General features: G+C 31.1%; 1 protein-coding gene across 1 annotated transcript in view; it reads left to right on the forward strand.

Moving 5' to 3' along the window:
* Positions 1-21,837, forward strand: part of LOC127699767 (fibroblast growth factor receptor 1-like) — a 97,929-nt gene extending 76,092 nt beyond the window's left edge. The window contains exons 7-11 of the mRNA XM_052203123.1: positions 7,873-8,021; positions 9,597-9,719; positions 9,992-10,062; positions 11,703-11,952; positions 18,408-21,837. Coding sequence (XP_052059083.1) covers positions 7,873-8,021; positions 9,597-9,719; positions 9,992-10,062; positions 11,703-11,952; positions 18,408-18,566 — 752 coding nt within the window. The 3' untranslated portion in view covers positions 18,567-21,837. The remainder of the gene's footprint in view (positions 1-7,872; positions 8,022-9,596; positions 9,720-9,991; positions 10,063-11,702; positions 11,953-18,407) is intronic.
* Positions 21,838-27,413: the final 5,576 nt, after the last annotated feature.

Raw genomic sequence — 27,413 nt, forward strand, 5'->3', positions numbered from 1 at the left:
AAATTTTACAAAATACAAACTTATAATTTTTTTCTAAAAGATAAAACATATTTTTTATACAAAATCATACTATTAAAAATATAAGCCAAATAACACACCATGACAGATTCCCCCATGAATTTATTTTCAGGTGATTGCTATTTGAATTTTATTATGTATACATCGACAGATTAAAATACAAGTTAAAGAATTCCTGTTACCTACACTAACACATCTGCAATGGTATCTCTCTATTAAATTGGGGGAAATATAGCATTAAAAGTATTATTCTTTTATTCTTCATGTTTTAATCTTTATGTGAATTGCATAGAACATAATCAAAAATTGTTCCTTTTTTAGTTTTATTAACACAGCTGGAATTCAAAATTTGAATTTTATGTTCAATGAATACATACACTTATTTTTTTCATTGTCATCAGATATTTAATCTTTGTGAATTAAACTCTCCGTTCTTTTTCTGTCAATCCATTTAAAATGACATCATCACACCTGTAACATTGTACCCTTGGGGCTAAATTGCCCTCAGGAAAAGCTCAAACGAATTGTTTTACAAAGTGCTCATCAATTCGAGAAATAAACAATGCCTTTCCAAAATAACAGACACATTCTATCCACACAGACTTGGCGTTAAAATGGATTTCCAAGCTATTAAAGGGGCACTAGCTACGAGATATATAAATAAATCAAAATATGATTTTTTTGTTCAATCATTAATGAAAGTGAAATAGTGAAATAATAATTCTATTTTAGCAGCCAGTATAGTACAATTTCGTCAAAATAAGCTAAGAAACATCGATATTGAATTATTCACTTGCAAGTGAATAAATCGACCTCATTGAATCCATATTCATGTGACCTTCAATTTAACCCCTGAGCTAGAGATGAATTACGCATGAATTATGCGAGTTCAGTTATTTAAAGGAAAAGAATGTGAACATTGAAAGTGAAACAAAGGTAAATCATTTGATTGACTTATTCGATCAAAAAAAAACTCATTCTTATACAGGTAAAAACGATGATTAACATATATTTTTAACCTTTAATATGAAATTAAACAGACCTAGAAAAATCCAATTGCATAAGTTCGCTATCTATTTATATCTATATTTATGTTTATATTGCTAATATGACTGTCGGCAGTCTTCGGAGGTCAACTTCATAGTTAATTAGATGGCGTCTAGACTGAAATACACACATAAGATGATACATATTATCGAGCCCATGCCTTGTAAATTGTTTATTTTACACTTTTTATAATTTGGATATACGTTTTAGTATGTTATAAATCAAATATGAGAATTTGAGTCAAATCGGTGAACATGAATTTGACAGCCAATGCCCCTTTAAGGTAAAGAAAAACGAAGAATATTTTCAATTCAATATCAGTAAATAGTATGTGGTCAATAAATATTTACGGAAAAAAATCGCAACTATCAATAAATAAAATTAAATCAAAAATATACCAAAACCATGTGACTTTTGATTTGATCAATGTGTTCATTTTCTTTCATTCTTATTAGGACCCCGCCTAGTGGCGGGTCACCCTATAGTGATCAGTCTGTCCGTCCGTCCGTAACAAATTGTGTCCTCTCTATATCTAGAGAACCGTTATAATTTCATACTTTATACTTGACATGTATATTAACCAACACCAGAGGCATACCTGTAAACTGACCCAGATCCTGCGGTTGTGACCCGAGATTTTCACAATCCTGAGGGGTCACCCGGGACACCCGCCAGGTGGCAAAATAACCCAGGAATTCGGAAAATAACCCGTTTTCACCCAGATTCCTAAGCCTTCAGACTGAAATGATATAAAGTTATTTCCCTTTGAAATACCGGCAAATTCGTAATTCTTCCTGGACAAGAAGTTCAACTAGCTGTGTAAACTCAAATCAAGTGACCCATTTCAGTGCATGGCTTCACTTGACAGCTTTGGTGTCAAACACACAGTTAATTAACACCAATTACCTTAGCTTTATGTCGTAAATAATTTTGTGTATTTCAAAGTTGTTTTAAAAACAATTTGAGTTACTTCCCCTTTTTTGTCAATTCACAATGTACTCCTTAAACTTATGGTTTTTTTTGTAAAAAGATTAAATCTAAAATATATTGAATGTAAAAACATATTAGAATAATACTTTTACTTATTGTTCTACCTTAGAAAAGATTGTGTCCGCTCTATATCTTGAGAACCGTTATGATTTCAAAATTTTTACTTGACATGTATATTAACCAACACCAGAGGATGTGTCATAATGTATGTACAACTTCCTAGGTCAAAGGTCAAGGTCAAAAACTTTGGTTTCAGTTGACAACCCCATGTCCTATGGTACAGATCATGTCTGCTCTATATCTTGAGAACTGTTATTATTTCAAAGTTTATACTTGACATGTATATTAACCAACACTAGAGGGTGTGTCATAATGTATGTACAACTTCCTAGGCCAAATATAACACTTTAACTAAAAAACACAGCATAAAATCACTCTCAGCACATAAAGAGACTATGTAATAACTTAAAAAAGTGCTTCATATTAGCTTATCCATACAATTTTTTTACCACACGTTATTTACAGCGGGGCCCACAGAGATGGCTCCCATCTCAATGATGTCTTGTTCACTCTTATTTGGTTATTAGCTACGAGAAACAGTCATCTGCATGCTTTTACTTACAGAATAATTCAACAAGTGATTAAGACTTCAACTGATTTTAATTTCCTACCCAGCATTCAAAATCAGGCTAAAACATCACAACCCGATATGATGTATTTCAACCAAAATAGTTACAAATATTTGATTTTCCTTGATTAGAGAAAATATGAATTGAAAACTTTGTGAATGTGTTTTTACTGACCCAGTCCGTAAAAATTTCAATTTGTGACCTATTTATAAGGAACACCTCACTATGATAACGGCATGCATGATGTCACAAATCATTACTCTGATTGGACTAAATAACAGGGTGGAACAAAAACCAACAAAAAATGATTTAATAGAAAAAACATTATGGACATAAAATCAAACTAAGAAATGAAATTATCCAGAAAAATTAAAATTAATTTAGGTTAAGAAGGTGTCATTATCACCACTGTCAAATTGTTCAGATTTTGTAGTCTTAGCCTTAAAAATTTAATACATGAGTAAGTAAATATCACTGACAGGACCATTAGATCTACCAGGTCAATTTGGCTATTAATAGATATGAATGTATCTTATTGACTAAAACTTCCAAGGTGGAATAGCGATCTTAAAGAATACAAAATATTATACTTGAAATAAAGAATGTCAAAATACATATAAAGCAAATTTAATTAAATGTCAAAAGCTGTATTATATAGATCATCTCTCTCCATCCGTCAGTCCGTCCCCGATATACACACCAAAGTAGGTTGTATCTCTAATAGTAAACGTTGTTCTAAACATATAGTTATAATTGAATTTCTTCATGGAACTAAACTGTATTAAGTTTATTATTCATTAAAAATTGTGAAGTACTAATATCTTATGTTTTTGTCTATTTCACAGCTATATTTACTTCTTTATATCTGAAAAATACCTATATATATACATTTAGTTAAGTACCATGCAGTATATATTTAAATCTAAATAAAAAAGCGCATATACTCAACTTTCAGAATCGTCAGTCGTTTACCATCAAATTGTGTGCATTTTTTTTAACTATGATAAAAAAAACCTGATAAAGATTCATGGTTTGTTTTTAATTCTATGCTCACACCTGAATACGTCAGATATCTTTTTTAAAGATAGTACTTGTTTATATTATAAAAAGAACATATTTAGCTGATAAAAAATCGCAAATTTTCTATTTAAGAGATAAAAAACCGGATTGGACAAAATGTCTGGCTCAAATTTTTCGAAGCCCTGATATAAACGACACTTTCAGCACTTGTGTCTATCCCATGGTGGCAAATTTGTATTGGTGGAGGAAATCTGGGTACCTGGAGAGAACAACAGACCTTTGTTAGGCTCTGAAAACTGACAATCCCAGTCAATTCAGATTTAAGTTGAGCCCATCTGCACAAGTGGGATTCAAACATTCACCTGATATGAAAGTAGACTGGATAGATGCTTTTGAATTAGAAATAAGTAAAGCATCAAGCTTAGATTTAGAAATTATTATTATGGGTGATATAAATATTGACTATGCTCAAGGATGTAGTAACAACAAATGGTCCCATATGATACAGTGCTATGGTCTTGCACAACTTATTGATAATCTAACAAGAGTAACAGATAAAAGTAAAAAGATCATTGACCATATATATACAAATAAGTCCGATAATATAATTGAAACATATGTACCTTATTTGGCATTAAGTGACCATTACCCAGTATGCCTTACAAGAAAAACAAATGTTAAAGAAATACCTGATTCTAGCCACAAGATCATAACTTATAGATGTTTTAAAAAGTTTAACGAAGAGAATTTTATAAAAGAACTTCAATGTAAACCATTTAATACTGTGAAAGAAGAACATGACACAGACAAAGCTTTAAATATCTGGTATTCTCTTTTCAATAATGTTTTAAATAAGCATGCTCCAACAAAAACAAAGCGAGTCAAAAATGTTCAAAGGCCAGAATGGTTATATAACCCCTGAAATATTAACTGCCAGACAAAACAGGGATTATTACCATAAAAAGCATGATCTATACAGATACAGGTTCTGGAGGAACAAAAGCACATCACTTATAGATGATGTAAAAAACAATTTTTATGAAACATCTATTGAACAGGCTAAAAATCCAAAAGAATTATGGAAATATGTCAAGGGGCTCAACCAAACTAAAAGTCCTCCTTTTCCATCACAACTTAAGATACACAATGGTGTTATCACAGAAACTCAGCATATAGTTGATGCTTTTAACAAACAGTTTATAAATATTGCCTCGAAAGATAGCCTATAAACATCTAAATCATACAAATTTGATAGTAATAAGATTTATGAGGAGGTAGCAGCAAAAGTACCTCAAGATACTTGGTTTTACACCCCCTTGATTACAGTTGCAGAAGTTAAGGACTGCCTTAGCAATTTAAATGTTGCAAAAGCTACAGGCATTGATCAGATCTGTCCTTGCATACTTAAACTATCATCAGAAGTTATTTCACCATCAATAGCTTATATTATAAATAGGAGTATCACTGCTGGTATATTTCCTTCTGAGATTAAAAATGCCCGTGTCATGCCAAGTCATAAAAAGGGTCCTAAAGATACTGTCGACAACTATAGACCAATATCTATTTTGCCTACTCTTTCAAAGATTTTTGAAAAGCATGTCTGCAAACACCTATACCGATACCTATTAAAATATAAGCTCCTTCATGCAAGTCAGTCTGGATTTAGAAGCCACCACTCTTGTCACACTGCTTTACTAAAACTTATTGATCAGTGGTTGAAAGCCATTGATGATGGAGAAATTATAGGTATTATCTTCCTAGATTTTAAAAGAGCATTTGATCTGGTAGATCACATTATCCTTCTTCAAAAATTGCAGTGCTACAAAATTTCAAATTTATCATGTAACTGGTTTAAATCATATCTATCTCATAGATTCCAACAAGTGGAAAATGGGACAATCAAGTCAAGGGCACTAGAAATAAAATCTGGAGTACCTCAGGGCTCCATATTAGGCCCCCTTTTATTTTTATTGTTCATTAATGATTTGCCCCTTCATATAAACTCATCTCAAGCAGACCTCTATGCAGATGATACTACCATTCGGTCGTAGTCTCAATACCATCCAGGACAGCATTACAAATGATTTAGACAGAATTGAAGAATGGTGCAAGGGAAATAAGATGTATATAAATCCAACAAAAACTACATCTATGGTTATTGGTTCTAGACAGAAACTAGCAAAAACAGACCATGTTCTTAATTTGACTGTTGGTAACTCCCACATTAGAGATGTTAATGGCAAAAAGCTCCTAGGGGTTTTTATTGATGAAAATCTTGAGTGGACAGCCCAAATTAACACTTTGTGCACAAAAATCAGTACCAGGCTAAATCTTTTGTCTAGGATAAAGAAATCCCTCCCCCTGGAAACAAGAAAGTTATACTTTAATGGTTATATTCTCCCTATTTTGGATTACTGTTGTACAATTTGGGGAAACAGCAGTGACCAAAATACAAATAGATTAGATAAACTTCAAAAACAAGCAGCTAGAATTATTCTTGAACTTCCTTATGATACCCCATCTAAGACAATGTTTAAAAAGTTATCATGGCTTCCATTTAATGATCGTGTAATTTACCACAAGGCCTTATATGTTCATAAATGTTTATATGGATCTGTCCCAGAATATTTGTCTAACAAAATCTCCTATGTTACAAATAAAAATTGAATGCAACTTAGATCAAATACTACCCAATTACTTAATATACCAAAGGCAAGAACAAACACATTTAGAAGATCTTTTTCAATTCTGGCCCAACTTTATGGATTAAACTACCAGAAGCACTAAGACACATGTCAAACATAAATACATTTAAAACAAACTGCTTTAAGTTTTTACTTGAAAATCCAGGAATTATTTAAATGATTATGTATCAATTTTGATTATGTTTTCTTATGTTTATCTTTGTTATGAAGAAATTGTGTGATGCATTATGAGTGGAGTGTGAGGGCCTCAAGGGAGAATAGTGTTTGTACTAATTGAGCATATCCTCTTGAAATAAAGATTAATATTATTATTATTATTATTATAAACTAACAACATCAGTCTCGACTGTCTAGTGATTGCAGTAGATGAACTACTGAAACCACTCAGTTAAAAAGGATCCAGAAATATATATATATATGTATTATTGTAGCAACAAAATACTTCATACAAAAGGTTACCAAAAGTTTGTGTGCAATTTCATATAATATTGAACTATATAATAAATAAGTGCTAATAATGCTTTGAATTAGTAAGGTCATCAGTGAACAAATTTTGTTTTTACGGTTTTTCAAGCTTTGCTTTACAAAAGAAGAGTTTGTTTCATGAAAATAAATGAATATTATCCCTCATAGAATATATCTTGCCCAAATGGAAACTTTTGCACTATATTAATTCAGTCTAGACAATAATCCTACATTATAAAGTTTTTTTTTTGTTTTGTTTTTTTTGAGAACACTGGTACAATATTTGATTGCACGAGTTTTAATGATACAGTTACAAAACACCACACAAGAATAACTAGACAAATATTCATTTGTATTTCATAGAAAATGAAAGGATATGGAGTAAATGTACATGGGACAAAATTGCACACAATACATAGAAAACATAGAAAATTATCAATGAACAGGGCTTTTATTCCTGTTCTTCATCTTGACAGTTGATGTAGGGTCTTCAACAATGAACGAATCATTCATACCCTACAACAAGGTCAAGACGGCCCCTAGCGTCGACTTAAGCGGTACTATTGATAAAAATAAACCACAGTTTACCTTCTTGCTCCCCACCCGCCTCGGAGTGCCAACTTGTTCGATGCTTGTGTACGACTGTTCTCCAGTCGAAAGCACCAGGGATACAAGAAAAGTGCTGTAATTTTGAAAGACATCGATTGCCGCTAAAATATGCCTTGAAGTTACACATGTCGGGAGCGGTCAATGAATTGCATAATTTATAATTACGGGCGAGGTTTCTCAACATATATTTGTCATACATTGCCCAACAAAAAACCAATAATTTCGAAACAACAAATGATAGACAAAACAGTTCAGTTTATTGTCAGCAGAACATATAGTCTTATTATAGAATTTTTTATATGATGATTTCAAAAATCAGTGGCAAAGTTATCGTATATATTTGTCATCATTGATAATCTCTGAGTCTTTTAAATTGTATATAATTTTAGGGCCTCTCTATGTTTTGGTTGAATATGCATCCAATGGTAATTTGAGAGACTTTTTGCGGTCAAAGTGCTGCATTTCATTGAAAGAAAAGGACTTAATATCATTTGCATACCAAATTGCAAAGGCAATGGATTTTTTAGCGTCAAAAGAGGTTTGATTTAAAAATTTTACTTGTCATGTAAACTTGCAGTTGTAGACATTATTTTGGTATTAAGGTAGACACTGGCAATTGGATACCCAAAATGTCAGCACAAAATATCTTGTCTGAGATATTCAGTTTAGTAGTAAAGAGTTATTCCTCAAAGTTTTCAATAATAACAGACCTAATCACAAGACATCTGGTACATATAACAAGCTGTTTAATATTTTAAGTAATGGATCAATTAGACAGCTTCTTTAGATCTTTTAATAAAATTAAGACAATTATAATCCAATTATCTCCTGAGTAGCTGATTCGCTAACTTGAATAATTCTGTGCCCTGTAACAGCCTAAAGCCTATCAAGCTGATGTAGGACTGACATTAACTGTGGTTACAGATTTACTGAGGATTGCCAATTAATACTTATCCTTGAACTGATTGATAATCTTATGCAATAATTCAAAATGGGTTTATAAGAACATCAAGATTATCGTTCACTTGTTTTTGGGGCTATTTTCTGCTTGACTGTCGGTGTGAACATTGCATAACTCTATCAGACACAATTGAAACACTTCTAAAACTGCATAGGGCTTCACAAGTTTATTTTCATTCAAGATAAGTTAATATCCTATAGCAAAACCATGCATCAAAATATATGCCAATTCCCCTTTGTTCTTGTAATTATGTTATTTATATCAAGAAACTTATAAATTTTAGATAAGAAAAATTGCATACATGTGTAAGTTACGTAACACTATGGAACACAATTGATATACTCATCCAGAACTGCATATGAAATCAAAGATACACAAAATTGATAAAGACAATGATCACGTACTGCATAAAATATATTATCAGAAATAGTCTCCTCTTTTTTGTCTGTTATAATCTTCAAGTTCATAATGGTGTAACTTTCGATTTTTTCCTGTCAATAAAAACATTAAAAATAGTCAAAGGTAACATGGTAAATACCTATTCCTTTCCAATTTAATATATTTAATTTCAAAGATAAATTTACGCTAAAACATATGGAAAATGGTTTGGTGTTTTGTTAAAAATATTACAATGGCCAATTTATTCCTATGGCCAAAATCAACAAAGTGGAAAGAAAATATTGAGTCGATCATGTTTATTTGTGTTTAAATTGATCTATATGTTGTGTTCACAATGCTTCTTAAACTTGTAACCAGTTTTCAATGAAATATGAGGAAATCTTTGGAAACTAATTCAGATGTTGTGCCTTTTTTATTTCATTTTGTTAATCTGAATTGTTTTTTTAGTTTCCCCCAAAAACTTATTGGTATTTCAACAATTGGGACAGTGGGAAAAAAAAAATTGTGACATTTGTTCTCAGTTTTTTTTTTTTTATTGATTTAAATTATATAGTTCTTATGTAATAAAGATAAAAAAATATATTTGGTGAAACTAAATTAAAAAAAAGAATATTTCGGGGTCTCTTATATTGAAAATGAACAAGTTATATAGTATAACAATCATTCTTTGATTTCACAATATACCAATGTCAGTTTTGTTGATTTCAGTCAAGTTTCAATTTTGTATTATCAGGTTTGATTTATCTATTTCAGTGTGTTCACAGAGATTTAGCTGCTAGAAATGTGTTAGTTTCAGAAAACTTTGTAATGAAAATAGCAGATTTTGGTTTGACTAGAAATCTGAGCAATGTGGATTATTACAGACAGACTGGAGATGTATGTCTTTCTTTTATGATACACAATTTTGAATATTTTTTGTAGTATCTGAGTATGAATACAGGAAACCTTAATTATGTTAAGCAGGGACTATGATCTTTTTATATGTGCTTTCTATACCAACTGCACAGCATTTATAAGTAAAGTAGCATAACAAAAGTCAATCTAATGGAATCATGCAGCCCAATACAAGTTTTATCTCATTATTATTTTTTTCTGACTATATACAAAATGTATGTAAAAAAAGTCAAAGAATACATTTTTATATTAAGGGTCGTTTACCAGTGAAATGGATGGCTCCGGAAGCATTATTATACAGAAAATATACCATCAAGAGTGATGTGTAAGTTATTCATTAGTGAAAATGTTTTTATCTCTTTCAGACTAATGTGTCTAATTGTCCCCTGCGCAACGCAATGAGTTCGAAAACCATGTCAATCAATCATTTCTAAAAGAGTTATGCCCCTTGGAAACATTAATTACATGGAAAATTGCATCGGTACAATTTTTGCCTGATTTTTATGAAACTAATATCATATGTTAATATCAACAATGTCTGGAACAAATTTGAAAATCAGTGCTCATCTATTATTTTTAAAATAGTTACACCCCTTGAAAATATTAAATATATTGAAAATTGCATTGTGAGCACCCCCATGTGTACAATTCTTGCTAGATTTTTATGAAACTAATATCATATGATTATATCAACAATGTCTTGGACAAGTTAAAAAATCAGTGTCGATCAATCATTTTAAACAGAGTTATGCCCCTTGAAAATATTGATTATATGGAAATTGCATTGTGAGTGCTCTCATGTCTACAAATCTTGCCAGATTTTGATGAAATTTATATCATAGGTTTATATCAGCAATGTCTTGGACGAGTTCGAAAATTAATGCTGATCAATTATTTTTAAACGAGTAATGCCTTTGGAAACATTAATTATATGGAAAACTACATTGTTAGCACTCTCATGTGTACAATTTTTGCCAGATTTTTATGAAACTTATATCATAAGTTGATATCAACAATGTCTTGGACGAGTTTGGAAATAATTTCTGATCTAATATTTATAATGAGTTATGCCCCTTGGAAATATTATATTTTTATATAAAAATTGCATTAAATTTGCTCTCAAGCATGTCAAGCCTTCATTTCTCAAAGATATTTATAAAAAGTTTTAAAGAACCAAAAAAAAAAAAGGTTTTTTTTTTTAGTTATTGCCCTTGGACCTTGGACAGATGAAATAGGTGCAACACCTGGGACAATGGAACTCTGTTCTTTTATTTTAAATGATATTGGTCAGAAGTAAAACTGAAACTAAGAATAAAGTACTTTTGATTCATTTATCAATTTTTCTTGGATTGAGGAAATAATGTAACTATATTTTGTGATATTTTATTTCATGGATTTGCAGAATATTTTATGTAAGCCTTTAAATGGCTACGAACAGTTCAAAATACTGTTACTACAGTCAAATTCTTCTTAAAAATTTAGTACATCATTCTTTTGACTGTTTAATAAAGTCGGACATTTCCTACTTTTAATATTCAATCACATGTTATTGGTTTTTATACATCATTGACAGAAGTCTTCACAATTAACCAAAGCTTTAAGACCACACAACTGCAATGTTCAAGAATAGCTAGAGCCAGCACAAGCTATGTGAGAATTACAGCAAAAAAACAAATATACATTATCCTCCAAATAAAATTCTTGTTCTTGTATAACATGTATATGTGTTATTGAAAAAAAAGAAAGTTTAGGTCTGAAAAAAGTTGACAAAAATCATTGTCCAAGAATAAAACTTATCAAAATAAATGGTAGTGCTTTATGAAATACTGATTTTCCTAAGCTTGTGAGTCACACATATTTTTTGTGAACACTTAATTTTTTTAAGCAGACTTAAATGACATGAAACCATATATGCTCAACTTATGATATGATCCTAAATATAAAAATAAACTTACTCAATTGTAGTTGGTCATATGGAGTACTGTTATGGGAGATATTTACACTTGGAGGAATTCCTTATCCATCTGTTCCAGTGGAAAGATTATTTGAACTTTTAAAAGAAGGTCATAGAATGGGGAAACCTCCTTATGCTTCAGAAAAAATAAGTACAATGATGCAATTGTGTTGGCATGAGTATCCATCAGAGCGACCATCGTTTAATAAACTTGTTAATGAGTTAGATAAATTGTTGATGTCTATGGCCAACAGGGATGAAGTAAGTATTTATTCTGTTATATTATGGAATTAAGCTGACTGAACCTAATAAACCACCTTTTAGAATTTTTTTTCTATATTCACAAATTTTAGAGACTTTTTACGCTGACTCCCAAAATGCAAAATAAAAGGGTCACAATATCTGGCCTGGCGGGTGATATTATAATTATATCCATCCATCTGCCCAAAACACACAAATACTCAAAAATCTTTGAAAAAGTCATTTTGTTTAGACCATTTTTTACAGGATAGTGAAACTGAAGATTTCATGTAGTACTCCTTTATAAGCTTTTATTGTGACTTTTGGTGTTGTCAGACAGGGAACTACTAAATAAGATCAAATTGAAAAAATAAAGACCCCCCTGAAACAACTGGAAAATTGAAATGTGGTGTAATTTAAAATGTAGAATTGATATTAAGATATTTCTCATAAAAACAAACCAAGTAAGTGCAGTAAAAAGAAATAAGACAAACAAAAATTACAGAAGCTTAAGCTGTCCTTCAGTAATGATTATATATTTGCGCAGAAACTTAGTGGAAATTTTGTTATATTAGTAAATAATATATATATATATAAACAAGTCTAAATTGAAAACAACGTTCAAACCTATGATTGCGTTGGATAAAAACCGCAATTTTTATACGTGTGCATGCAAAACAAATTTCTTGGTAAAGGGGTCTAAATACAGCACAAACAACATTTTCCAAAAGACCAAAAAAGTAAAGTATATTTTAACAAAACGCATTTGACTAGCAGGTCGAACAACGGATGTTCTTAAACCTGCTGACTGTAATTGGTGATTGCCAAATAAAATGATCACCAGATATAACAAAATAGATCTTAAATATTAATTTAATATCAAACAGAAAACAATAAACTTTGAAAAAACATTTTTGTATAAACCAACTTTGTAAACAAATTTTATTAAAAAATATCAATAATGATCAAATAATTGTTAAGAAAACAAAATGTCAAAGCAGCTTGGTACTTAAATGGCTTAATGGTGCCAAGAAATATATCCTTTGCATGATTAAAATTTAATAAATCTTCATTTATCAAAGCTAATGAAAAATTTCCTAAACTTTAAAATGAATATATGTAATAAAAAGTAAATATTTCAAGATCTTTCTCTTATAAATTCAAACAAATGTCAACAAATTATATGTGAATTTTTGTCCTGTGACTTTTTGTCCTATCAAATTTGTGACTATCAGTCAGGGTTGGCAAAAACCCGGGTTTTATGAGTATTGCCCATCCCAGTGGAAAATACTGGGAAAACCCAGGTTTTACTGGGTAAAACTGGGCAATACTGGGTAATATACAATACTGGCCTGAATTTTTATAGGATTCATTGATCAAACACAAATGCAACATATTGATGATATTTATAAACATATTTTGATTTATAAATAAGTTTACTTGTTTGAAAGACTTATAATACAAGTGTAAAAATTTGAGAAAGTATTATTCTAGCAACTATGAGAAAAGTGTACATGTAGACACATTAGAATATATTAATGGAAAAAGCCTTTCTCAATAATTCTTCTAAAAATCTATTAAATCACCCTTCTGTCTATATTGGTCAAACTGATAACATAAAACCAAAGAATTCTTTTTTTTTCAAATATATATATAACTAATATTCATGATATTAAGAATTAACTATTACATGTAAAAAATTACTTTTAAATAATTCATATGAACATCATGATCACTAGTTTAATTAACAAATGATTAATAAGTAATTACTCAGATTAGAACACAGATATGTTTATATAACAATAATCAGCCTTTTTATTTCTATAAGTGTTAATGACATGACCCTGAAGTGTGTTTGTTGAGCAATTAATGATTGCATAGCAAATCAAATTTACAATTCACTTAAACACTGCAATAAAAGTCTTTTTTTTTCAAAGTTTGGATTATTGAAAGAATGCTTGGAAATTAACAAGGTATCCTAAAATGTGCAAATCTTGTATTCTGCCTACATAGAATTATTGGAGAAGAGAATTATCTGTATAAAATGTATATGTTTAGCTATAATAATATGAAACTACAACAAGTCTTTACTATTTTGTGTTGAGATAAGCTTAAAAAATCATATTGCCCAGTATTGCCTAGTATTACCCGTTTCTGTGATTATAGCCCAGCCCGGGAAAACCAGGACCTGGGTTTTTTTGGGCGGGTAATACTTTGCCAACCCTGCTATCAGTCCTGTGATTTAAACTTTCTGTCTGCTTACCAAAATTTATTACCTGTTGGCAGTTTTTTTTCAAACAGCTGACAGTAAGCTTTCTGTCACTTTTAAATCGTGTACATATGACACACTGTATTTGATTTTTGGTAACCTCACCAAGAAATTAAGAATTAGTCTCTTAATATAACTTCATCTTAAGCCAACTTATATGCAGATGATTCAACCATTCAAATACATGCCTGAATGACAGTTGAAGATATGAATAAATGTAAATTATATACCATTTTTGACATTATTCTGCATTGAATTCCTGAATTCATGGTGTGTTGTGACCCATATAATCCACAAAAAATAAATCTGGAGTTTTCCTCTTATTTTTACTGTTCATTAAGAATTAGCCTCTTACTATAACTTCATCTCTAGCCAAGTTTAATGCAGATGGTACAACCGTTGTTTGCACAAGTTTCATTCTCAATACCATCCTGGATAGCATTGTGAGTGATTTGAGATAAAAATGAAGAATTGTGTAAGAGAAATAAGATGTATATAAATTCTACTAAAACTACAATTATGGTCGTTGGTTCTAGACAGAAACTAGCAAAACATGTTATTTATTTTACCGTTGGTAATTCTCACATTAGAGATGTTAATGAGCAAAAACTTCTAGGGGTTTTTATTGATACAAATGGAATGGACAGTCCATATTAATGCTTTGTGAACACAAATCAGTACAAGCATAGATGCCAACCATTACAATTTTTCCATAATTGTAACGAATTACGGTGTTACGATTAACAAGTTACAGATTTACCTTCATTACCTGTCCAGAACAGTTCTCTGTTTATATATCATTTTTATACGACCACAAAGAGGTAGTATTATGTTGTCTGCGTCTGCATCTGAAGACATCTTGGTTCGCAGACAATAACTTGAGTATAAGTTCATGGATCTCTATGAAATTTTAGCACAAGGTTTCATACCACTAAAGGATGGTTGGAATTGTTTTTGGGGGCTATTGTACTTGCGGTTTTGTAATAAGAGGCCAAAAAAGGTCAGTTTTACTGGTTCATGGAAAATAAATTGGTTCACAGACATATCTTTAGTGTAAGTGTATAGATGTGTAAGAAATTTTAGTATGAGGTTCTATTCCACAATAGGAGGGTTGGGATTGATTTTGGGGGTTATTGTCTTAATGGTTTGGTAATTAGGGACCAGAAAGGGGCCAAACAATTATTTGTCTGGTTTTGTTTCGCCTTGACGGAGTCAAAAAGCGAGACATAGGTATGCTGTTTCTGGCGGCGTCGGCGGCGTCAACAATGTATTAGTTTGTGATTAGGTCTAGTTCATGGTGAACCACTAGTGGTAGGTCCATGATATTTGGTATGCAGTTGTATTAGCATTGGCACATCTCATTACCATGGAGATTATTTGGCCCCGCCCCCTCAGTCAAGGTCTATTGACTTTGAAACTTTTCATAGTTTACATGTATTAGTTTGTGATTAGGTCAATTTATGGGGAACCACTAGTGGTAGGTCAATGATATTTGGTATGCAGTTGTATAAGCATTGGCATATCTCATTTCCATGGAGATTATTGGGCTCCGACCCCTTAGTCATGGTCTATAGACTTTGAAAATTTTGCTAAGTTAACATGTATTAGTTTGTGATTAGGTCAGTTCAAGGGGAACCATAAGTGGTAGGCCAATTTTAATTGGTGTTCAATTGTATAAGCATTAGCACATCTCATTTCCATGGAGAATATTTGGCCCCGCCCCCTCAGTCATGGTCTATTTACTTTGAAACTTTACTTCACATGTATTAGTTTGTCATTAGATCAGTTTAAGATGAACTGCTAATGTTAAGTCAATGATATTTGGTATGCAAATTTATTGGCATTTGCAAGTATCGTTTCCATGGAGATTATATAGCCTCACCCCTGATCATGGTTCATTGACTTTGAAACTTTTACATAGTTTACAAGTTAATGTTTTTGTTTAGGTTTGTTTAAAGGGAACGACTTATAATAAGTCAATGGTATTTGGTATGCAGTTGTATTAGCATTGGCACATCTCATTCCATGGAGATTGTTTAGCCATGTACCTTCAGTCATGGTTCATCGACTTTGAATATTTGCATAACTGACATGTTAAAGTATTGCTATTTTAATTTCAACATTTGCATTATCAAAATTACAAAAAGGCGAGACATATCTCTGTGATAACAGTTTATATTACAATAACGAGTATAAGAGATATTTATTTGGTCAATATTTTAGCACAAGGTTCCACACCACAATAGGAAGGTTGGCTTTGATTTTGGGAGTTATTGTCATAGCTGTTAAGGAATTAGGGGCCAAAAAGGGTCGAACAAAAATATTTTTTTGTCAGGTTCACAGACAATAACTTGAGTATAAGTGTATGCATCTCTATTAAATTTTAGCACAAGGTTCCATACCACAATAGGAAGGTTGGGGTTTATTTTGGGGGGTTATTATAGTAGCTGTTTAGGAATAAGGGCCAAAAAGGGTCTAACAAAAACAATTAAAATGTCAATTGTTCTTGAACAATTGAGAGGTCTTTCCTTTTCATAATGTAAAATATATGTTTCAATAGTCGTAGAATGCATTGAAAAGCTCTTTAACACACTTAAAACCCTTAAAATATGACAAAAAACACAAAATTCGCTATTTGGGACATGACCTTGACTTTGACCTTATGATCTTTGTCAAGGTCATTGGTCCAGGATGTCATTACAAAAGACCCTATAGGTCTAGGACCTTTGGTTCAAGAGTAAAAGCTAATTTAGTCTTTTCAGAAACAGTCAATTGGGGTTATGCTCCTTACAGATAGGTCAAATCTCTTTGGTCATAATGTAAAAAATTGTTTTTGTCCTGAACATGCATAACTATTTGCCACTGGACATCAAGTTAGCAATCAATCAATAAACTAGCTTTCAGTAACTTCGAGTACTCTCAGATCTACGTGTAATGACCATAATTATACCAAAGCAGGTAGGGATTTTACAGTAGAGGATATCAGAAAATATGAATTTCTTGAATTTTTGTCACGATAGTATGAACAGAACCAAAATTCTGCATTGGGCATCAACTGTGTGTGAGTGTATGTGTTTGTGTGGCCGGGGTGGAGGTTTACGAAATCAAAAGATGGATGGTCGATGTCTAGCCCAAAGGATAGTATTATTATATATAGTAGTCTCAGTGTTTACGTGCCTATTCTTTTAATTAAGGATCGTCTATTATGTACTATCAATTAACGTATATATCAACTATCCTCAATGAGAAAGGAATAGATACAAAAATACTAAATAGGATTTACTGCTTATTAAAGGGCTACGCTGATCTACGCTGGGCAATGTATATTGTAGATAAAAATATTTTTTTTAGACTTCCGATCGTACTGCGCTAATTCACCAGGTGTTATTGTAAAATTATTTATAATTCTTCGAACTTTTCTTCATGTATATTATCATGATAAAATAACCAGTATAAAATTTAAAATTTTTTGCACACAAAATTTTGCAACTAAAATGCTGAAAACCGTTTTCCGTTGGGGGGCGTCGCCCCCCTGAACCCCTACCAGGGCTCTGCCCTGTACCTGCTGCCCAGACCCCCTGCCGCAATTTGTGCCTACAGTTGATTGGATACCTAGCTACGCCCCTGTTATGTGACATAAAGTAATCAACAATCAATCAATCAAATAATAAATATTGTAATATATACTGCAGCTGTGCTATTTGCGCACTCAAATTGCATTGACCGTATATTCATTTGTGATATATACAGTCATGCACTGACCGTATATCGCCTTGTTTATGACGTTGACAATGTGTTTCCGTAGAGTTTTGTTTGTGACGTCAATAAAACATACAGTTTCGCAGAAAATTTTATGTTGTCCGCTCCAATTTAAAAAATGATGGTTTTTTCCATAAATATTTTTTTTGGAACACTTATAATAGGAGTTGGAGTATGTAAAGAATAACCATACATTGTCTCGAATTATAAATTTTATTTATTTACTCGGTTCAAAACAGGATAGAAATGCTTGGCACAGACTCGCTTTCTACCTGTTTCTAAGCCTTGTACAATTAAAATTGATATTTCAAGACAATGTATGGTTATTCTATATATATCAATTGAAGCTTTTTCCTGAATGAAAGGAATACATATATACAATTGTCATGATAATTTTGTATGTGTATAAACTATGTTTATTATCAGTGTTATATATTTTTCTTTTCAGGAATATTTAGATTTAAAACCACTAGAAAGTCCTACTACTAGCATTCAAGAAGAGTACATAGAAATGAACATGATTAACATGCCAACCCAAATAAAACAGTATCATAATTGGCCCCTTATGACAATCAGTTTACCAAATTGTCTGATAGAGATTATATGAACTAACCTGTGATAAGGACATTCATTATCTTGTTATGGCATTCTGGGAACAAGTTAACACTCTGGGAGATATTCAACTTTCCAATCTCAGGTATGACATATGTGACATATATATATGTCTGTGATTATCCCATCATATCATAGTCTCTCATGTACATTGCATTCATTGACAACTGTGTCTCATAAAACAAGGCAATCATATTTGTTTATCTGGATGTCTTCACATTGACTACCATTTTGTGCAATCGATGTTTTTTTTTAATAAATGCTTAATTAAAAAAATAGATGGGCTGAAATGTTGTAACCTCATCTACTGACACCAAAGAAAAAGGAATAATATAAGAAATCTGATTAGTCATGATCAGTGATTATCAGTGTGAGAGGTGTTTGATCAGGATTTACACACAAATTTATTCCAATTCATTGTAAGACCAATTAATGCACCTAAGTAACCTAGTATGAAATACATTTGGTTGTCTTTAGATGATCATGTGTTTAAGTTTCAGAGCTACAACTTTATTTGTCACTTGTTTTTATTTCTGTTCTATTTATTCTTTTTAGAGTTTAAGTAAAACTAAATCATTTATGGTCTTGAAAATAAAAGTGTATTTTTATTGATATGAAAACTTTGATTTTTGAAATTTACTGGAACTTTTTACATTTTTTAATACTAGAACTAGTACTGTTATGTAAATGTTAGGAGTTGATGTTCTGATAATTACCAATTTATTTAAGAAAGGTGTCCAATATCTTTTGAAAATTATAATTTTTTTGTTTTATTTGCAATTTAACAATTTTCTGTTTCAAAGATCAGATTTAAATTGTAACAGAGAAAATTCTGTAGAGGAGAAAGAACATCAATTAAACAGAAAAAAATCTTAAGAATATTCTTGATTCGATGTGCATGAACTTTCAAACATCAGAACGAGTGCATTAAAAGCATTGCCTACAGCACTCAAATTATTAAGTGTCCAAGAAAAGATGAATATTCTATAATTCTAGTATAACTGTCCATGTTTAATCTCATTTAATATGGTTTATTAGATCATTAGATTTTTGTTTTTTTAAATTCTTTTCAATTAAAAGAATAAAAGTTAGTCACCACAGAAAAAAACATTTACAGTGAGAAAAAGGATATGACTTTTATTTTGCAGGTAAATTTAAAGTATTCTTGTGATATTACTGTAAGGTTTTAGGTTTGTCCTTCTATTTGTTTGATTTTAATTGAAAAAAATATTGACTTTAAGACAGAAAAGTTGTGAATTTAAAATAAATAGAATAAAAAAAATTCAATCAATGTTTTCTTAATTTTGATATGTTACAACTGATGACTACAGGGAGTTCAAGCTCAAGATTGATAAATTTCTCTATTGCTGTTTAGGAGCTAAGGTCCTTGATTAATTGGAAAATGTCACTATAAGTCTTTTCTGTGCAATAAGCTGAGAACTGTTCTACCAATGATTTTAATATATGTTGTAGGGTTTCTTTCCCCTGGGTCAAAACAAGTTTTGCCACCTCTTTCTCCAATATTTTTTCACCACTCACAATTTTTTTTCGCCAACTTAATCATTACATATTTCTGTTTAGAACTTGTTTTTCTTCTTGCTTACAAAAAACATCATTTTGCAGCATTGTTGTCTTATTTATTATAATTCTGCATATCTTTTTTATAATCTACATTGTAATAAATGAACAAAGATACTGTAAAACTTGACATCTCGGAACATAGGATTCATCTTTAACCAATTTATTTGATACTTCCTGTCTACTTAAAGGTCAAAGAACAAAGTCAGAGATTTTTCTTACTTAAAAAAAAACAGTTCTCTTTTCTGGACCAAAGTAAAAGTTGATAAGTATAAATAGGTACGCTGATAAAACGATTGTGAAGTACAAACTTACAATTATTTTTATCAAAGTTGTAAATAAGTCCTTTAGTTGACATGTGATATTTTACCACACATTTTGATTTAACAATACAATTAACACCTTTATTAATTAGTTCATTGTTGGCATTTGCCATCAAATGCAATCAGGTGATAATTGATTTTCTGTCATAATGGATACGCATGACCATTTCAAAGTGAAATCGAATATTGTCTGATCAAGGAAAAAGTCAGAGACACCTGAAAAAAAATAACAAGATGGACGAAGTTTAACAAAATTGTTTTATTCCTTTCCCTAAATTCTTTCACCTGTTGTAACTGTGCGATGACCAAATTGAAGTTAAGTTTGATATTGACAATTTTTTCTTTTGCTGTTCAGGAGTTATGCTACCATTACTTGAACACTTACACTAATAGATGTAATAACCCAGTTTGTTGTCATTCTTACAGCTCTTGTTTATGTTAATTTCATCAAATTTGTTGGGTATTTAACATAAAATTTATTCATTTTTTAAAAGCAACAATTTCATTATATATATAAAGATCTGTTTAATTTGTCAAAGAACTCAACCTACATCAAACTTTTGTTAATATACCAAATAAAATGCTTGTTGTCAAACAGTTTTAAAGTTTTTAGTTTTCATAAGATAAAATTAAAAATACTTAAAAATCGTGAGAAAATAGCATTTAACCTACTACATGTACTATTGTAACTGATTTTATAGTTTAAATATTCCCTCGCAAACAAAGTTGCAAATGGATATAGTACCCCTACAGTATGTAACACCCTTGTGAACACTCAAGACTCAACACTGTTCAAGGGATGTTGACTAAATTTGGCATATACTAAGTCCTTATGAATATATATTAACCCTTTAAAATTTTGATTTCAAGGTCAAAAGTCAAGCTAACAGTGGAACTTGTAAATTATTTACATCCCTGTGAACATTAAAAGCAACATCCTTCAATGGATTTTGACCAAAATTGGTAGATACTTAGTCCTTAAAAAAATCTAAAACCCTAGTGAAATGATATTGAGCTGTTCAACATTTTGTGATTAATGGTAAGTCAATATAAATGATTTGTGTTCATGAACACATCAAGAAAAAATGTCGACTGTTTGTTAGCACCTTTTTAAATCAAATTTTCAATCACAGGGAAACACATTGTATTTTGTTATTCATCATTAATTCATAAAATAAATTGTTAAAAATTGATGACTTTAGACTCTACAATATACATGGTATATATATTATTTTCTTTAATTCTGAATTTTTTAGTTATTTGATTTTGTATGAACTATGTGTTAAAGAAGTCCGTCATATGCCACTGATGTTTGTTAAGATTATGCATAAAAAGATTTCTGGAAAATAAATGCTGTTCAGATAAGTGACTTTTTTTTCAGCCCAGCCCACATTAAAAAAAATATTTAAAGAATGTCTCAGTATGTTAATGTTATACAAGAGTTGAAGGTGTCTTGTCTTCTTTTTATGCCCCTGTGACAAAGATTTCTTTCCAGAAAATGATACGCTACAAATTCGATAAAAGATAGACTAAGCCACCCTATAAAAGGTCCTTTCGTTCTGGAGTTACGACCCTTTATATATGTAAGAAAGGATGCTCCAAAACAACTTGGAGAAGAACAGCTGAAACTGAAATGAAAGATCACTGAATCAGCTGGGGCGAGATAGAAAAGAAAGCACTGAACAGAGATGAGTGGAAAGATCTAGTCCTTGCCCTATGTGCCTCTGGGCATAACAAGGACTAGGTAGGTAGGTATATATGGAAAAATTGCTTAACTTGTCGTTTCCATTCTCAAACCTTTAGTTTGCCTCAACCAAATGTGATGAAACTTTTACACAATGCTAAGATAATTAACACAAAACTAGATCATGTTCGAATTTGTGTGGCATCACTTTTACTGTTCTCGAATTATGCCCCTTTATAAATGGAAAAATTGCTGAATTTTTCGTTTCTGTTCTCTAACTTTAGTTCACTTCAACAAATGTTAAGAAACTTATACACAATGGTATTACCATAAAACACAGATCATGTTCAAATTTGGGTGGCTTCACTTTTACAGTTCTCTAGTAATGTCCCTTTATAACGTTATATGCAAGCAGGGGCATCATCTGTGACCCATGGACACATTCTCCATTTATTTTTGTCATACAAAGTAAATTTGTTTTTTAAAGAACTCAACATTCTGAAAATTTAATGACAAATAATCTGAGTATGAAACAGAATTTTTTTACTTCGTAAGGCCCTGATCAAAATATTTTTTTCTTCAATGTTTGGAATCAGATTATTTTTTTTATTACCAAAAAAAGGAGAAAACGCTATAGGTCAGAAAGAAAAGTTGCATTTATGTGCATGATATACAAAGTACTAATATAAAAATATTGCAAGGGGACAACTATCCATCAGAGTCTTAATGACCATTCAGTCTTAAACAATGAACAAAACCCATACTGTATAGTCTGCTATATAAAGGCCATAGCGTGACAATATATTTAACAATTCAAACTTGAAAACCAATGGCCTGAAATTATGACAAACAATTTGAAAAAATCAAATATTACAAACAACAACCAATGACAACCACTGAATTGGGACAGGCACATACAAAATGTGGCAGGGTTAAACATGGACCCAAAATAATTTTCAGTTTTACATGGCCTAAGACCATTTTATACTCAGGTGGTATGCTTTTGTAACTTTTGTTTCCATTAAACGTACATTGATATATATGGAAGAATAATTTATGGTAAAAAAACTTCAAAATTTTTAAATTGGTTGAAAAAAATATATGTTTATGTAAGGCCCCCCTTCAATCGAAAATCTCTTTATTCAGGCACAGGCTCATATAAATTTGACTTTTGAATAATTTTAATAAATCAGATACATAAAATGAGTATTCAGTTGTTTTTAATACATAATAAATCATATAAAAGGGCATTTAGAAAGCAAATATTTGCAATATTTAATTTTTGTAGGCCCAGATCTTGATAGTTGAAATTGTCAAAAATATACATCCAAAGTTCAATATTAAAAGAGCCATAGTTTCTATAGGGGTAAATTCAGTAAAAAATCTCCCATTGACTTTAATGCTAATCTATGTCTTGAATTAAATTTATACCTGATTTACCTTTAGAAATTGGAAGCTTTCATATATCATTCATGAAAGTACAAATGTAGCCCTATCTTTTGCAACAATAAAAACATAGGGTCATGCGGCATTTTTGGGCATTCACATGGCCTTGTTTACAAACACTGTAGATTCGCACTTAATTCCTTTACTGACCCCCATTACTTTTCAACCCTGTAGTAAAAAAATTTAGTACATTCAGCATTCATTTTTTAATTTTTTTTAACTCTAGTTTTGATCCATCTATCAAAAATTATTTATTACAAACATTATCTACCAATCAGAAGAGCACAGGACTTCAGTTTTGTACAGAAAGCTCTCCCCCAAATGGGCGGTCCCTGATGACGTATATTTATTTACTGAATTTACCCCTATAAGGGACTTTTTAACTTCTTTTCCTATTTTTGTTGTATTAATCATGTAATGTATCCAATTTTCAAGTTCCAGTTTCAAAACAACATTCATAAAGGCTGAACTTGTAAAGAGGGAGGAAAATGTATACTACAGCCCATACTGCGGCCAATGTATATTTGGTATATAAAGTTGCACATTGACTGTTTTTAAAAGAATGGTGTAAAATACTATGCTTAATAAATATGAATTGTTTTCTGTGTTTGCTTTGATCAGTATTGCAAGTACATCTAGGAACTAAAGTCTTGATGTACTCTTAGTTAAATTTTGCCTTATATGGAAGATTTTAATTAAATACCCTGAAAAAGACCACAAAAAGACTTTTCAAAGGTTTTTTAAGCAGTTTCATACCATAAAAAACAACAATTATGTTTCATTTTACTAAATCTGTGTTTTAATTACTTGTTAATTTCACAAAAATGTCATTGTCAACCACTCTGCAGAAATTCCTGTTACCCCAACATCAGGATGGTTTCTTCGCCAAAACTAGACGGACAAAACTGAAGTAGAAAAAAGTGCCAAATATGAAAAAAATAAGACTGGGTATGACCAAACTTTGCATTTGGAACATAAAAGTAACAATTTAGAATATTAAAAAGCAATTATTTAACATAGCAATCCAATTACAAACATTTCAACACTAGTTTTATAGATGAAGGGTATATAATCATGAAAAGTTGTCTAGTATTTTTTTTTACTTAAAGAAACGCAATGAATTATGTAAAAATAAATGAATATCTTCATACGGTCAGATTATTCGAGTGTTAAAATACTTGAAAAGTGCTTATTTACAACATGATCTACAACTTAACATGGGGAACACAGCTAAAAAAAATACACTATGTCAAAGGGAGGTAATTCTGTTTTTCCATATGATTTTACACATTATTAGGAGAAATATGTGCAAAATGTGATTTAAAATGGGGAGAATATTTATGCCTTTTAATAATATCATAACTCTCAAGTGTAATTTCTATTGTTTCTTTCAATCTGGACACAAAACTGATTTTTTACCATATACTCCATGCTTCCTCCCACAGTACACTCAGAGCATCCTGGATAGCCGCGGTTAAACATAGAAATTTGTATAAAAACAACTTTAACTGGTTCCAAAAGGTTTCCATTGCATTAATATTTACAGGAAATGAGTTTTGTGATTATTGTGTGGCCTTGAACAAGTACAGTGACAGAGTGCATATTTTCCTATAGGGGTGAATTCAGTAAAAAATCTCCCATTGACTTTAATGCTAATCTATGTCTTGAATTAAATTTATACCTGATTTACCTTTAGAAATTTGAAGCTTTCATATATCATTCATGAAAGTACACATGTAGCCCTATCTTTTGCAACAATAAAAACATAGGGTCATGCGGCATTTTTGGGCATTCACATGGCCTTGTTTACAAACACTGTAGATTCGCACTTAATTCCTTTACTGACCCCCATTACTTTTCAACCCTGTAGTAAAAATAATTTAGTACATTCAGCATTCATTTTTTATTTTTTTTTAACTCTAGTTTTGATCCATCTATCAAAAATTATTTATTACAAACATTATCTACCAATCAGAAGAGCACAGGACTTCAGTTTTGTACAGAAAGCTCTCCCCCAAATGAGCGGTCCCTGATGACGTATATTTATTTACTGAATTTACCCCTATAATATATATCCTGTGGCCATTAAACTTGGTCAACTGTCTTAACTCCCTAAACTGAGGCCATGCAAAGATTTATTAATATTTGTCAAGTCTTGCCGTCTTATTAGGTCCAAGAACACAGTTAAATCCTCCTTTGATTTTCGAAATATAGTCCTTAGTGTGAACAGTCAGTGTATAACTTGCAAATTTTTTTTCATACACTTTCCTCATTTTTTTCTTTATATTTTATGCACGAAATATTAAGTAGGAGAATGAAATAACATGTTGGGTGATGAATTTTTAGGTAAAGTAGTGATTTGGTCCAGTTACAAAAGGTCAAAAATTAGTATGTCTGAAGCTGTCAAACTGCATTATAGACCCCCTTAACCTAGAATTGTCCATATTTTGAGTTAGAGCTGGAAGACTTTTTTATAATTTTGATGTAATATGTCCCAAAAGTAGTACACCACATTGTAAAAATCTTTTTGAGATAGAGCAGGTGGGATTTTTTAAGTTTGAATTAATATTGTCTAAAAGAAATGCTACGAAATAACTGTGTTCTCAGGCCTATTGTAATACGTTCCATTATAAAATCTATCCAGATAGCAAAAAATATAAACCCATAGTGCTGTAAGGTTCTGGGGAGAACCAAGTAAAGTTCTTTATACAAGTTTGAATATTGAAGTATATACATCATACATGTATATTTCTGTAAATTGCTATTTCCCTAATGATACAATTCCATGGAATTGACACTGACATTATAATGTTCATTAATACATATTTTGTACATGTAAGAAGATGTACAATGATGGTGCACATGCAAATTGATTGGTTGATTGATTTGTGGTTGTTGAACACCACTTTCAACACACTTGGCTATATCAAGATTGCATATTTTTTGTCAGAAGCCTGGGAGTCCCACTTCGGCAGGAGAACTGGCAATCCTAAGGAGTCTGTTATGCACCTGCCAAAAGGAGGGTTCGATTCAAACTCACACTCTCAGTGTTGATGGGCTAAAGATCACAGCAGATCAATTACGCTATATACATTGATATACATGTATAATCTTTGCATGGTAGCTGTAGGATGTATTTGAATAAGGTACACTTTTACATGTATCATACGCGCCAAACCTTTTGGAGCTGTGGAGATTATGCACAACAACCTTTTGATGTTGCTTTGATTTTTATAGAGGTTAATAAGAGGGGGTGCACTTACTATGTGGTTAAAGGATGAGCCTCTGAAATAACTATTTCTAGCTTCATGATATGTGATTAAAGGTTAAGAAATTTTGATTAAATATATGGTATAAGTATCTAAATTATTTAGTATTTCTAAAGATGCAACTAAAACCAGTCATAAATACTCAACTTGTACGATTCGCTCGTGTGTGTAACAACGTATTAGATTTTAGCGAGAGAAATTTATGTATTACTGAAAAATTATTACACCAGGGTTTTCGATATCATAAACTAGTCAAAACATTTACTAAATTTTATCATCGGTATAAGGACATCATTCGTAAATATAACTCAACATGCAGACATCTTATACGTTTGGGTATTTCACATCCAATCTTTTATGGTAATATTCTTTACAAAGCACAAAAATGTCAGTATTCACCTCAAAAGCTAACAAAACCTTTAAACAGACTTATTAAGAAGGGATATAGTTACGATACTGTTGTCAGGTCATTAAAGATTGCATATTTTGGCTTTAATATTGATTCACTTGTAGGGTCTTTGCATCGGAATTAAACACATTAA

Source organism: Mytilus californianus, unplaced genomic scaffold (assembly GCF_021869535.1).
Source record: "Mytilus californianus isolate M0D057914Y unplaced genomic scaffold, xbMytCali1.0.p SCAF_40, whole genome shotgun sequence".
In the NCBI taxonomy this organism is placed as follows: Eukaryota; Metazoa; Mollusca; class Bivalvia; order Mytilida; family Mytilidae; genus Mytilus; species Mytilus californianus.